Genomic DNA, 16,062 nt, shown 5'->3' with positions numbered 1-16,062 from the left:
CTGCTAATTGATATCAGTGTGACTTTATCAAAATTGCCCAAAATAACTTTATCTTTGACATAAAACAAATAACTGATTTTGAAATTGTAATTCCCACATGATATCCCAGATTAATCTCAGTGTGTTATTTGAACAGTTTATAATCGGATCAGAGGTTTGACAGATGACCCCCTCCCCCTCCCCCTCCCTCCCCCCTTTTTCTCCTCCTCCTCTCTCTGTTCCTCTTTTCTCTCACACGGAGCTCGGGGTCTCCACTGGCCGCATTTCCCCTCTCTCTCCCCCCGGCCTCTGAGCGCCCAGGAGCGGCTGTTCTCACAGAATCCTCCCGGGACGAAGGTGGACTTTCCCCGGGTTCATTCAACACCTTTTAGCTACGGAGGATCTGAACGGTCAGTTAACTTTTTTTCCCACCCAGTTTGAGGAAACTATTCCGCTCTGGTCTCTTTGGTGATGCCTCCAGACTGGAGCTGCTCCGGGACGCACCCAAACCAAACAGGTGCACCTCTGATACACCACCAAAGAGTTAGTGGAAGCTTTTTACGCGCAAAGATGAAGGAAAACTGATCGCAGTTAAAGTTGATATTTTCGCTTTTTTTGTCAAAAACCAGGGATGGATCGATCATTTTGGAACCATTTCGAAGTCACGGGTTAGACAGAATCACACGATGCTGCTTCCATTTTCGGGGTTTCTGTGTTTGTGGCTGTGCAGCGAGGCCTTCGCGACTCAGATCCACAAAACAAAGCCGACTTTCAGCCCTCACTTTGCATCCACAGCCGCTGAGAGGAGTGCGCAGAGCCGGAGATGGCGCACAGTAACCGGGGAGGACAATGAGAGGACGGGCGGTGCAGAGCCCTCGGGGCTGGAGACTGTAAATCTGTCACCCTCTGAGCTGCTGGGGACACAGACACCCGGGCGCGCTGTGCGTAAAAGCGACGCGCAAAACGGAGAGCGTGTTCACGAAGCTTTACGCACGGATATAAACAAACCCAATGAGAGTAGTGGGTGCAAACAGGGAGAAGTGATTGGAACAAAACATGGAAGCACTTGTAACTTGACAAGGATTGGACACAACAGGCGGCACAGGCGGTCACCCTCTGTGCCGTTTGGATCACAGGTGCGTAAAAGCGACGCGCAACACGGATCGCAGCACATCCTACGCGAACGGGAAGCTTTACACACGGCTATAAAGACGCCTGATGTGAGTAATGGATGCAAACCGGGAGAAGTGCTTGAAAAAACCCAACATGGACGCACGTTTCGGCAGAAGCGAAGCGCGAAACGCAGCAGAAGGAAGCGAAGTGACGCGGACGAAGCCTCCATGGCGCAGGAACAAGAGGCCGAACCCCCCTTAAACTCCACGGACTATGAGGTGGAGGAAGAGTATTCTGTGCCGGACTATCCCGACACCACTCCGGTGATCCCACGCACGCGCCGGAAGCAGCTGAAGAACCCTTTCTACCCGGTGACCGCGGAGGCGTGCGGCGCGTACGCGATCCTTATCTTCTCCGCGCTCATCTTCAGCGTGGGCATCATCGGGAACGTGTCTCTGATGTGCATCGTGTGTCACAACTACTACATGAGGAGCATCTCCAACTCGCTGCTGGCCAACCTCGCGCTCTGGGACTTCATCATCATCTTCTTCTGCCTGCCGCTCGTGCTCTTCCACGAGCTCACCAAGAACTGGCTGCTGGGGGAGCTCTCGTGCAGGATCATCCCCTACCTGGAGGTGAGATAAGAGACGGGGGGGGGGGGTTCAAACCGGAAGTAACTCGTCGTCAGAGGTGGGAAGTAGTGGAGTACAAATACTTTAAGTACATTTTTCTGGTATCAGTACTTTACTCCACTACTTATTTTTCTGACGACTTTTTACTTTTACTTCTTACATGTTGAACACAAATACCTGTACTTTCTACTTCTTACATGTTGAACACAAATACCTGTACTTTCTACTTCTTACATGTTGAACACAAATACCTGTACTTTCTACTTCTTACATGTTGAACACAAATACCTGTACTTTCTACTTCTTACATGTTGAACACAAATACCTGTACTTTCTACTTCTTACATGTTGAACACAAATACCTGTACTTTCTACTTCTTACATGTTGAACACAAATACCTGTACTTTCTACTTCTCTCATTTTCCAAACAGGCTGGTTCCTTTAGTTTGAATGTGTGTTTGGTGGCGTGATCATTATTATTTAGAGTCATTGCGTGCCTATTGATTTGAACACGATCCGTGTATCCATCATTTCCTGGTCTTCTCTAAAGAAGAGGGACCAATGAAAACGTTGTCATGTTGCCGTTGTTCAGCATGGAAACATTCATTAGCTAACAATGACATTATTGTTCTATTAATATAAAGGGAGGTCAGGTACTCTTTAAAACAGCTGCTAGTTATGGGTACTTTTTACTGAAGTACATTTCAAAGCCCTCTTTACTTTTACTTGAGTAAAGAAGTTTAGTCAGTACTTCTACTTTCACCAGAGTATTTTTAAACACGAGTATCTGTACTTCTACTTGAGTAAAGGATGTGTGTACTTTTGCCATCTCTGCTCTTCGTGAATTCGTGAAGGTTGGACAATATCGATATTATTTTGATATCGTGATATGAGATGAGATATCCTCGTAGTGTTGGATATTATAAAATCACATGGTTTTAAAGGCTGCGTTAAGGAATCATTTTTCTACATTCACCAGACTGTTGTTACTTTTTTCAATTATCTCATTGTATGAATATTTTGTGAAAGCGCCAATAGTCAACCCTACAATATAGTTTGAAATAATTGATAAAAAATATCGTGATGTATGATTTTCTATCGCCCAGGTCTACTGATATAAAAAATGTAGTATGGTGATGTTAAACAGACATTAACAGCCTTATAACACATTATTTTTCAGAATTGTTCAGTATTACATCAAGTATTACAAAATATAGTTTCTTGTTGGCATTGAACCTCCTTCTGCGTGATTAGCACTTGGAAACTAAACAAATTTTTGGATAATTCAAACTCAAACAAAATGGCAGATTGATAATAAGACAATATTTAACATTTCTGAATGTCTGAAATAGATCATTAAACGTTTTTGTGGTTTAAAACTAACTGATTTAATTATACTGTGATAACTAGACTGGCACTCAGACGATGATCCATTTCCTTCTCCTCCGATATTCCCATTTCCAGATTTTGGGAGTCGTTCTTCGGACCTCGATGTGTTCATGAGCTTTAGTTGGTAATGTGGAAATGAGGTTGATTAGACTTCAAAGAGTGTCTCCAGACTGCACTCAGGGTTTAGTCAGGTTTAATGTCGCCCTAATGTCTTTTAATCTGATCAGAGTCAACAACACGACACCTGCTGAGCATCCTGCCGTCCAATCAGAGAGGAGATCAGGATTAATGAAGAGTGTGTCAGACTGAGATCAGACAGCGACCCCTCCTCTACGTTCAGATCTGGATATATTTGGACGTTCATAGTTCAGATCTTCTTTTGGTTTCAACATCAATCTGTCCGTTTGTTCTCACTTAAAGTGGACCTATCATGCTATATTTGAATAATATAGTGTAGGACCATACCTATATAAGGCATATTTATACATTTTTTTTTTCAAAATACCAAACAGATCATGCATTTTAGCCATGCCTCATTTTGCTCAATTTGACATTTTTTAGCTCTGTTTTAGCAAGGGCAGATTCTGTGAGAACAGCACCACCTACTGGCCTGGCATATGTACTACAGCGTCTCCAGCGCTTTCGAACGGCAATGGCCGTGGCTGTCTCCTCCTGATTGGTGGAGTTGGCCCAATAGCCGTAGCGCCACCGTCCTGACGTCAGGACAGTGTTCAAATCTGGATCAGTTTTTATCAGATCCGTTGCAGCCCCTTTTTTAGAGATTTGGGCAGGGGCGTCGCCTGGACCTGAAAACATTCGGGGCTTAGCCCACAGTGGCGGCGGCACTACAGTGGCATTTTTTACTGCAACACTCCCCACACGCACACACACAGTACACCCGCGACTGTTACAATGAAGGCTCGATAATCAGCTCACGGCATATAGGCAGGGGTAAAGTGGTATTTTTTATGAGTGGGTGGCTCACCTCCTCTAGGGGGGTCCGGGGGGATGCTCCCCCGGGAAGATTTTTTTTTAAATATTGAAGTTAAATGCATCAATCTGGTGCACTTTGAGAGCAAAATGAAGAGATCTATGTTCCTCTCTCAACACCCATATGAAGCAGAACTGTAAACAGATGTACTTTTTCTTTATGGATATTTTACTAATCACTCCCCTTTTAAACTCTATTCTTGTTTTACTGCCATATAGTATTTCATAACTGTTTTTCCTTTATTCTCTTTTTTTTAATAACTATAATGATCATATGAAGGTGTGCCGCGGAAATAATCTTTTGAATAATTTGTGACCAAACCGTTTGAGACCCACTGAGATAACTTAGACTAAAGTTAACTATCTAAACACTCAGAGAGTCCTTTAGCTCACCTGAGCCCCTCAGTCTGAGAGGAGAGGACTCTCCTCCAGCTTGTTGTGGAACAAACAGCTCCTTATGTCCGTTAGTGCAGCTAGCTAACCAGATGCTAACAACACGGTCCATGCTGACACCGGACCCTCTCTCCCTCTCTCTCTCTCTCTCTATCACACTAAATGCGCTATTGCCACACACACAGAGCCGAGCTTGAATGACACAAGCACACGTTTATTTCCATGCAACTCTCTGATTGGTCTGGTGTCATGCCTCTGTTGCATTCACTGAACACGGGAAATTACAGTGCTGCCGTCCTCTCTTGTGTCATGATGAGGTTCACGTAAAGCATGGTTAATGTATTATATTATTGAGGGAGAATTGTCCGGGGCTACAGAAAAAACATCCGGGGCTAAAGCCCCGGATGCCCAGGCCAGGCGACGCCACTGGATTTGGGTATGGAGGAAAATAGAGAGGGTTGTGTTTTCTGACACTTGGTGAGTTCCCTGGAACACCGGGGACACATATTCATGTATAAAAGACGTACAAAAGTGCATTTTGCATGATAGGTCCCCTTTAAGGAAATCTTAAAGCTGCAGGATGACATCATATGATATACTTAAAACGTTATGGGAGTTTCTGCACAAAGCCAACTCCAAAAATAAATAGTTTTTCTGTTTGGTGCCGAATAACTTCACTTGTTTGCGCACCTCAACGCTCTCCAACATGTTTGAGGGAAACTGGAACCAACCATCAGGCAGACATAAACGCCATTACACAACACTACCTTTTATTAAACAGAGCCTTAGGACATTACCTTCAAATTAGCTAAACCTTTTGAAGTACAAGATAAAGAAATGATAAGGATTTAGTTTGTATTTTAAGGACCAAAGTGCAGTTGAAACAGCTTGGTTTTCATTCTGCTGAAGACGTTTAGACTCTCTGCTGTCCTGATATCAACGTGGAGCTCGTTCCACCATTTTGACCCTGCTGCAAACGGGTGTGTTTTTGTTGAGGGTTCAATCTCAATCTTTATTTATTTATATAGCACATGTAAAACAACCTCAGTTGACCAAAGTGCTGTACAGGCAATACATACAATATCAAATAACACAATGGGAGTAAAATAATTAAAAGCATGATAGAAAGCACCTGGTGTGAGTAATGGTTTATCAGAGGGTTACCTGATTCCCACTAACAGTGAGGGAGCGAGCTGATTGGCCGATGCAGCGCTAAGTGGCCGTTCTAGAGCGCATGGTTTAACCAAGTCCTGGTTGTAGGAAGGATCCGTTCTTCTCTCTGTAGACCGTCAGTTTAGGACCGTTATGCTGCTTTTGGGGCAAAATGGTGACGAATCGTTGCAGCCAGTTTTAGAAAGAATGGATTTTGAATAACAAAGCTTCAGCGCTCCACATACTTCTGTCCGTGCAGTTCAACATGCGTCTGTAATCCCGGTGTTGAAGTTGAGCGGAAGTCAACAATATTGACGTGTTTTAAATCCGCTGATATGTCAGATATGTGAACGTTAGCAGCAGGTTAGCATGTTTTTTAAAGCTTTTTATTGTAAACGATGTGTTTGTTGAGTTTAATGCTCTTAGCAGCAGCAGCTCTTTGTTTGAGGAGATGACCTACATGAGGACGTTAATGATCTACTGATCTCCAACTGTCAGCGTATAGAGAGGAGAAGTCCCTCCCCTTCCGGTTGACCTCCATGGGACATTATTTCAGAGAAAAGTATGTATTGAAGTCAATGGAGAGAGAAAGATTATCTTTTGATCCCGTTTGAATTGTGCCACGAATTACACATATGATGTTTGTCCATTTAAAAGATCATTTTAGTAAAAAAAAAAAAAAAAAAAAAAAAAAAGTCAATTTCTTTTAAATGTGTCGTAAAACTGAGAAGTACCACTTTTTTTTGTGTGAAACCGCTCAATGAACTACATCTCCCGTCTCGCACCACACACCAAGACGGCCGTCACGTTGGCACATTTCACTTCTTTCTGTCAGAATGATGCGAAGTTAGTCGGTTCCGTAAGAGCCAGCATGCGGGACCAGGACTCTGGGATTTGTAGTCTTTCTAGATGCGTATTTTTCATAGTCTTATATTTCAACAGTTTTACGACAAACTGTGACTTTTTTGACGTGGAAATTATTTTTTAAGATTGACAAACATCACATGTGTAATTCGTGGCACAATTCAAACGGGATCGGACGTTTTCTCTCCCCATTAACTTCCGAAATAAGTTCCCATGGGTCGGAAGTAGAAGGGCGAGACTTCGCCTCTCTATTTAACATTTTCCTCACTTATTTTTATTATCTAATTTAAGTGTAGACTGTCCTTTCATTTAGTTCCAAATTAATAACAAAACACACACTTACATCTTAATAAAATATGAATAAATAAGACTTCACCGCAACAATTACTCCATGTATCTGGACATCAAATAATGATCTAATGTCTCTGATTTACCTGCACTTATAAACCACTATTTCATGCTTTTTACGCTCTGATATATTCAATTAGGGGTTAGATAGATATCATGTTCCTAAAATCAGACAAACATCGAGACTTCACTTCTGTTGCTTAAGATTATTAAACCCACAAATATAATCAATATGTTTTCCTTTCATACATTTCAAATTGTGGTTGTGTCCCATCCATTCATGTTGTTATGCACATTTTGAATTATGTGATTTAACACAGCAGAGATTATGGACTAAACATTTGAAATTGTGCGTCTTTAATTGCACTGCAGTTTTTTAATGCTATTTAGCAAGTCCTTTGTTAAAATCAGGATGTTTTCATATTTAAATATTATATTTTTTCTTTGAATATCGACATTAAACCACATGGACACGATTTATTTTGATACCAAAGTGATAATGTTTTGACTGACAGAAGCTAGAGGAGTAGCAGCTAGACAGGAAGTGACATCATGTTGTTTATGACTGTCAGCAGCGTCGCTCTGTCCACACACACACACACGCACACGCACACGCACACGCACACGCACACGCACACGCACACGCACACGCACACGCACACACACACACACACACACACACACACACACACACACACACACACACACACACACACACACACAGTGAACTGTTTGCTGCAGACACACCAGCTGCTCTGTGAAGCAGCATTAACACGTTTACAGACTCAGCTCAGTTTTTAGTCTCCTTCGTGCTCCAGTATCACAGTGAGGTCAAATAAAGTCATTTACAGTATCTTCTGATCGTGAAAGCTTGGTGAAATAGTTTGAGGGGGAATAAAGATTCATGTGTTTTATAATAAAGTCTGAATTTGATTTGAAAATTAGTTTTCAAGTCATGGAAACATTTCACAGGAATACATTTGTAATTTTTAAGACATATTTCTAACCTCCTATAAGTAAACAGTTGAGAGCAGTTGAATGTTATGATTGGCAAATATAAAATAATATTTATAATATGTTAATTAGAACAGGATTTAGAGCAACGTTTAAAGTCCAAACACAACTCTTTAGAAAATTCAAACTTAAAACTCAAATGTTTTTGAATTTTTGTTCTCCAAAATATTCTTGACATCTCCATCTTAGGTCTACATTTTCATATGGTCAATATGTATATATATATTTTTTATGTTGCACTTCTCATTATTAAAGGTCACCTGTTATGGAAAATCCTCTTCTTCATGTCTCTTCTACATCAACATGTGTCCCCTCTTCTTCATGTCTCTTCTACATCAACATGTGTCCCCTCTTCTTCATGTCTCTTCTACATCAACATGTGTCCCCTCTTCTTCATGTCTCTTCTACATCAACATGTGTCCCCTCTTCTTCATCTCTCTTCTACATCAACATGTGTCCCCTCTTCTTCATGTCTCTTCTTCACCAACATGTGTCCCCTCTTCTTCATCTCTCTTCTACATCAACATGTGTCCCCTCTTCTTCATGTCTCTTCTACATCAACATGTGTCCCCTCTTCTTCATGTCTCTTCTACATCAACATGTGTCCCCTCTTCTTCATGTCTCTTCTACATCAACATGTGTCCCCTCTTCTTCATGTCTCTTCTACATCAACATGTGTCCCCTCTTCTTCATGTCTCTTCTACATCAACATGTGTCCCCTCTTCTTCATATCTCTTCTTCATCAACATGTGTCCCCTCTTCTTCATGTCTCTTCTACATCAACATGTGTCCCCTCTTCTTCATGTCTCTTCTACATCAACATGTGTCCCCTCTTCTTCATGTCTCTTCTACATCAACATGTGTCCCCTCTTCTCCATGTCTCTTCTACATCAACATGTGTCCCCTCTTCTTCAACATGTGTCCCCTCTTCTTCATGTCTCTTCTACATCAACATGTGTCCCCTCTTCTTCATATCTCTTCTTCATCAACATGTGTCCTCTCTTCTTCATGTCTCTTCTACATCAACATGTGTCCCCTCTTCTTCATATCTCTTCTTCATCAACATGTGTCCCCTCTTCTTCATGTCTCTTCTACATCAACATGTGTCCCCTCTTCTCCATGTCTCTTCTACATCAACATGTGTCCCCTCTTCTCCATGTCTCTTCTACATCAACATGTGTCCCCTCTTCTTCATATCTCTTCTTCATCAACATGTGTCCTCTCTTCTTCATGTCTCTTCTACATCAACATGTGTCCCCTCTTCTTCAACATGTGTCCCCTCTTCTTCATGTCTCTTCTACATCAACATGTGTCCCCTCTTCTTCATGTCTCTTCTACATCAACATGTGTCCCCTCTTCTTCATGTCTCTTCTACATCAACATGTGTCCCCTCTTCTTCATGTCTCTTCTACATCAACATGTGTCCCCTCTTCTTCATGTCTCTTCTTCATCAACATGTGTCCCCTCTTCTTCATGTCTCTTCTACATCAACATGTGTCCTCTCTTCTTCATGTTTCTTCTACATCAACATGTGTCCCCTCTTCTTCATGTCTCTTCTACATCAACATGTGTCCCCTCTTCTTCATGTCTCTTCTACATCAACATGTGTCCCCTCTTCTTCATGTCTCTTCTTCATCAACATGTGTCCCCTCTTCTTCATGTCTCTTCTACATCAACATGTGTCCCCTCTTCTTCATGTCTCTTCTACATCAACATGTGTCCCCTCTTCTTCATGTCTCTTCTACATCAACATGTGTCCCCTCTTCTTCATGTCTCTTCTTCATCACCATGTGTCCCCTCTTCTTCATGTATCTTCTACATCAACATGTGTCCCCCTCTTCTTCATGTCTCTTCTACATCAACATGTGTCCCCTCTTCTTCATGTCTCTTCTACATCAACATGTGTCCCCTCTTCTTCATGTCTCTTCTTCATCACCATGTGTCCCCTCTTCTTCATGTATCTTCTACATCAACATGTGTCCCCTCTTCTTCATGTCTCTTCTACATCAACATGTGTCCCCTCTTCTTCATGTCTCTTCTACATCAACATGTGTCCCCTCTTCTTCATGTCTCTTCTACATCAACATGTGTCCCCTCTTCTTCAACATGTGTCCCCTCTTCTTCATGTCTCTTCTACATCAACATGTGTCCCCTCTTCTTCATGTCTCTTCTACATCAACATGTGTCCCCTCTTCTTCATGTCTCTTCTACATCAACATGTGTCCCCTCTTCTTCATGTCTCTTCTACATCAACATGTGTCCCCTCTTCTTCATGTCTCTTCTTCATCAACATGTGTCCCCTCTTCTTCATGTCTCTTCTACATCAACATGTGTCCCCTCTTCTTCATGTCTCTTCTACATCAACATGTGTCCCCTCTTCTTCATGTCTCTTCTACATCAACATGTGTCCCCTCTTCTTCATGTCTCTTCTTCATCAACATGTGTCCCCTCTTCTTCATGTCTCTTCTACATCAACATGTGTCCCCTCTTCTTCATGTCTCTTCTACATCAACATGTGTCCCCTCTTCTTCATGTCTCTTCTACATCAACATGTGTCCCCTCTTCTTCATGTCTCTTCTACATCAACATGTGTCCCCTCTTCTTCATGTCTCTTCTACATCAACATGTGTCCCCTCTTCTTCATGTCTCTTCTTCATCACCATGTGTCCCCTCTTCTTCATGTATCTTCTACATCAACATGTGTCCCCTCTTCTTCATGTCTCTTCTACATCAACATGTGTCCCCTCTTCTTCATGTCTCTTCTTCATCACCATGTGTCCCCCTTTTCTTCATGTATCTTCTACATCAACATGTGTCCCCTCTTCTTCATGTCTCTTCTACATCAACATGTGTCCCCTCTTCTTCATGTCTCTTCTACATCAACATGTGTCCCCTCTTCTTCATGTCTCTTCTACATCAACATGTGTCCCCTCTTCTTCATGTCTCTTCTACATCACCATGTGTCCCCTCTTCTTCATGTCTCTTCTACATCAGCATGTGTCCCCTCTTCTTCATGTCTCTTCTACATCAACATGTGTCCCCTCTTCTTCATGTCTCTTCTACATCAACATGTGTCCCCTCTTCTTCATGTCTCTTCTTCATCACCATGTGTCCCCTCTCTTCATGTCTTCTACATCAACATGTGTCCCCTCTTCTTCATGTCTCTTCTACATCAACATGTGTCCCCTCTTCTTCATGTCTCTTCTACATCAACATGTGTCCCCTCTTCTTCATGTCTCTTCTACATCAACATGTGTCCCCTCTTCTTCATGTCTCTTCTACATCAACATGTGTCCCCTCTTCTTCATGTCTCTTCTTCATCAACATGTGTCCCCTCTTCTTCATGTCTCTTCTACATCAACATGTGTCCCCTCTTCTTCATGTCTCTTCTACATCAACATGTGTCCCCTCTTCTTCATGTCTCTTCTACATCAACATGTGTCCCCTCTTCTTCATGTCTCTTCTTCATCAACATGTGTCCCCCTCTTCTTCATGTCTCTTCTACATCAACATGTGTCCCCTCTTCTTCATGTCTCTTCTACATCAACATGTGTCCCCTCTTCTTCATGTCTCTTCTACATCAACATGTGTCCCCTCTTCTTCATGTCTCTTCTACATCAACATGTGTCCCCTCTTCTTCATGTCTCTTCTACATCAACATGTGTCCCCTCTTCTTCATGTCTCTTCTTCATCACCATGTGTCCCCTCTTCTTCATGTATCTTCTACATCAACATGTGTCCCCTCTTCTTCATGTCTCTTCTACATCAACATGTGTCCCCTCTTCTTCATGTCTCTTCTTCATCACCATGTGTCCCCTCTTCTTCATGTATCTTCTACATCAACATGTGTCCCCTCTTCTTCATGTCTCTTCTACATCAACATGTGTCCCCTCTTCTTCATGTCTCTTCTACATCAACATGTGTCCCCTCTTCTTCATGTCTCTTCTACATCAACATGTGTCCCCTCTTCTTCAGGTCTCTTCTACATCACCATGTGTCCCCTCTTCTTCATGTCTCTTCTACATCAACATGTGTCCCCTCTTCTTCATGTCTCTTCTTCATCACCATGTGTCCCCTCTGTGTAAAGAGACTCTGAAAGTTTCAGGAACAAAGATTCTCTCTCTTTTTGATCCATTTCTATAAAAACCTGTCTGAAAATGAGCTGATCAGATTTTGGCCACTTTGTGATGTCATAACGATGTTTTGGCTTGTGTAACCATTAGCCAATCAGCAACCAAGGTAACCCCCCCCCCACCTTATCACCTGAATCTCCTCCTAGAGCACCATTGTGTTCTTTTTAACCAAATGTCTCTCAGAGGGGCGTGGGGAGGGGCTCCTTATTTTCATCTAAGTAACAGACAGAGAATCAGCACTTTGGAAACAGGGCTGAAACAGAGGGGATTATGGGTAATGCTGCAATGATCTGTTTGGTGTTTCAGCCAATCAGAGACAGGCTCTGTATATATCTGAGACCTATAATATATTGATGAAAAACAGTATAATAGGGGACCTTTAATGTCTCCATCTTGGGTTAAAATGTCTGCAATTGTTACACTTCTTTGTATTAAGACTAATGTTGCAGGAACCTGAATTTGAGGTTTTCCTACAAAGTCTAACCTCACTCTCCTCTTCTCCACCAGGTGGCGTCTCTCGGGGTCACGACCTTCACTCTCTGCGCTTTATGCATCGACCGTTTCCGCGCCGCCTCCAACGTGCAGATGTACTACGAGATGATCGAGAACTGGGCGTCCACCACCGCCAAACTGGCCGTCATCTGGATCGGCGCCTTGCTGCTGGCGCTGCCCGAGCTTCTGATCCGACAGCTGGTGACGGAGGACAGCGACCCGCCAAACGTAGAGCCGTGCGAACGCTGCGTGGTTCGGATCTCCACCGATCTGCCGGACACGCTGTACGTCCTCGGCCTGACGTATGATGGCGCCCGTCTCTGGTGGTACTTCGGATGCTACTTCTGCCTCCCCACGCTCTTCACCATCTTCAGCTCGCTGCTCACCGCACGCAAGATCCGACGCGCAGAGAGAGAGTGTGTTCGAGGCAGCAAGAATGTAAGAAAAGAGACATTTTCTTTCCTTTTCTCTATTGTATTCATTTCTTATCTTATCTTGACTAACAGTATCTTGACTTATCTTGAATTATCTTGACTTATCTTGACCATCTTGACCATCTTGACTTATCTTATTGTATCTCATCTCATCGTATCTCATCGTATCTCCTCTTCAGAAGCAGATCCAGCTGGAGAGCCAGATGAACTGCGCGGTCGTGGCGTTGGCCATCCTCTACGGCTTCTGCATCATCCCGGAGAACATCTGCAACATCATCTGGGCGTACATGGCGGCGGGAATCCCTCGCAGGACACTGGACATCCTGCAGCTGGTCAGCCAGATGCTGCTGTTCTGTAAGTCTGCGGTGACGCCCGTGTTGCTCTTCTCGCTCTGCCAGCCGTTCACCAGAGCCTTCCTGGACTGCTGCTGCTGCTGCTGCGAAGAATGCGGCACGTCGTCGCGCTCCGACACCGAAACCAGCGACAACGAGAACGATATCACCTCCGCCGAACTGGAGTTGTCTCCGTTTGGGACGCTTCGTGGGGAGCCGTCCACATCCGCCTCCTGCAGCCACGTGGGGACGCACTGCTGAGGAGGAGGAGTCAACAGATTCTGGGTCCTTATAGAGTGGTGCAGGAAAGGAATGAGTCCTAAAAAAGACTTTGACTGCGACTGACTTTGATTTCGACTTGAGTTGAAGACCTTGGATTGAGTTTGCATTTGTGGTTCCTTCATCTAGAAGTCAATGGTTTGTTTGAAGGTGTTTTGGGTTAAAAGGTTGTAAATGTGTTCTGTGGTTAACACAAGCTGAAGAGTTTTTCACGTTTTATTCTATGGCATAAAATACGTTAGAAAGTTCTGGGTCCATATTGAGTGGTGCAGGAAGGAAATGAGTCCTAAAAACCTTGGATTGAGTTTGTATATCTGATTCCTTCGTCTGGAAGTCAATGGTTTGTTTGAATGTGTTCTGTGGTAAACACAAGCTGAAGAGTTTTTCATGTTTTATTCTACGACATACAATACGTTGACAAATACAGAAAAATAACTTAGTGGGATTATTTTCGACTGATATTGCAGTCGCGGTATGATTCACGATATTAGGAGGATTGACCATCATCATCACTTTGGATAAAAGCGTCTAACAAGTGACATAAAAAGTCTGTAGAATACAATTATTACGCCGGGATATCTCTGCAGCTTCACAGTCATTCATTCAAAATTGTATTTTAAGCCATATTTAGCCTTTGACAAATATCGTGCTTCCCTAATTTCCATAAAAGTCTAAGAATCATAAACGTTTGTTTGCCACAGAGCTTATTTTCCCCAATAATCCTAAATCCATTGGCTTTTTGTGAAGGGAGTCCCTTTGCAAAGCCTTCAGGGTCGCACTACAGAAATACGTCATCCCTGCACGACTCTCTCCTGCTGAGAAGTTTGTCGATGGACGCGTTGACGCATCAGGCTGTCAATTCCTGATCTCCTAAAACACTGTTGGACACGTTTGAGTTTACTGACGGACAGACTGAAGCCGTCCTTCACTGTTTACAGAGTTTATATATAAAAGATCTCACAGACAGTATTAGTTATTATCACATTTATTTGTTTAGTTCCTTTTTATTTTTTGACTCACCAGATTTCTTACTGAATCTGCACTGTTTCTTTATCAAACTGTATTTCACAGAAGCTGAGGGCAGACATGGAGTAGAATAAGTCGTGATCACAAACAAAAGTGGTTTGACGTCTTCCAGATAAGTGACTTTATTTTACGCGTCTGTCTTTTCAATTTAATTTCCTTGAACAAAAACGATTATTTTAGTTAGTCTGGGTTATTGTGTTGACCTTACAAGCAGCTGTTAACTTTCCCCTAAACAACTGCTGGATTCAAACACAAATTATTCAGTTTTTATACCTTTTTTCACTGGAAATGTTACCCTCCGTATGTATGGTTATTGTTAAAGTTGCTATTTTGTCTTGGAGGAAGGAAAATCGCTGTATCAGGACCTCCTTTTTATTTTACTCACCAGATTTCTTACTGAATCTGCACAGTTTTCCCTTTAGAAAATGTCTTGTTTCTGTTCAGCTGACATGATAATAACTCACTAAAAGTCTTTGTTAAGGCAATTTTCTTTTTGCAAAAACCTTAATTAATTGGTCTTGCAGTGTTTGAACTTCCTTTAAATAGTGCCAAGATGCATTGTTTTTTCTCCGGGGGACATTTTGACGAAAATACAGACTCCTAAAATATCGTTGTACTCACTTGAATTGTTGTGTAGGCATAACAACTCATCGTCAACAACGTCCACTATCAGCAGCTGTGATTTTATTATATTGAATGTTTATTTCCTTGTGAGTGAGTCGGTGGGATGGCTGTTGATGCTGTGTGTGAAACTCTGCTCTGTTTGCAATGTGTTACTGTTGTTGTTGTTTTTGTTTTTTTAGCCACAAGAGAAATGTCACTTTAATTAAAGAACTATTTTAAAATGTTTTTAAATGTTTCTGAACAATGGTGGTGAAATTAGACGGTACATGTTTATGACATATTATATATATATATGTATTACATTTACTTATGAGATATACAATTAACAGTTGAGAGCATTTAGTACAATTTAAACATCCAATTGGACAGGACTCTTTAAAGTAGAGACACTACATACTGATATACACCTGAACATCAGCAGGAGAGGACTCTTTAAAGTAGAGACACTACATACTGATATACACCTGAACATCAGCAGGAGAGGACTCTTTAAAGTAGAGACACTACATACTGATATACACCTGAACATCAGCAGGAGAGGACTCTTTAAAGTAGAGACACTACATACTGATATACACCTGAACATCAGCAGGAGAGGACTCTTTAAAGTAGAGACACTACATACTGATATACACCTGAACATCAGCAGGAGAGGACTCTTTAAAGTAGAGACACTACATACTGATATACACCTGAACATCAGCAGGAGAGGACTCTTTAAAGTAGAGACACTACATACTGATATACACCTGAACATCAGCAGGAGAGGACTCTTTAAAGTAGAGACACTACATACTGATATACACCTGAACATCAGCAGGAGAGGACTCTTTAAAGTAGAGACACTACATACTGATATACACCTGA

General features: G+C 42.3%; 1 protein-coding gene across 2 annotated transcripts; it reads left to right on the top strand.

Moving 5' to 3' along the window:
- The first annotated feature begins 281 nt into the window (after nucleotides 1-281).
- LOC117479701 (prosaposin receptor GPR37-like) lies at nucleotides 282-15,400 on the top strand. 2 transcript variants are annotated; one of them, XM_034126784.1, is made up of 3 exons: nucleotides 282-1,727; nucleotides 12,516-12,938; nucleotides 13,114-15,400. In XM_034126784.1, the coding sequence occupies exons 1-3, from the start codon at nucleotides 666-668 to the stop codon at nucleotides 13,525-13,527; spliced, it is 1,899 nt and encodes a 632-aa protein (XP_033982675.1). In that variant the 5' UTR covers nucleotides 282-665; the 3' UTR covers nucleotides 13,528-15,400. The 2 variants fall into 2 exon arrangements, with proteins under 2 accessions (XP_033982675.1, XP_033982676.1); XM_034126785.1 differs by having other exon boundaries at nucleotides 13,117-13,527.
- Nucleotides 15,401-16,062: the final 662 nt, after the last annotated feature.

Source organism: Trematomus bernacchii, unplaced genomic scaffold (genome assembly GCF_902827165.1).
Source record: "Trematomus bernacchii unplaced genomic scaffold, fTreBer1.1, whole genome shotgun sequence".
Lineage (NCBI taxonomy): Eukaryota > Metazoa > Chordata > Actinopteri > Perciformes > Nototheniidae > Trematomus > Trematomus bernacchii.
This window is presented reverse-complemented; position numbering and strand designations above follow the sequence as displayed.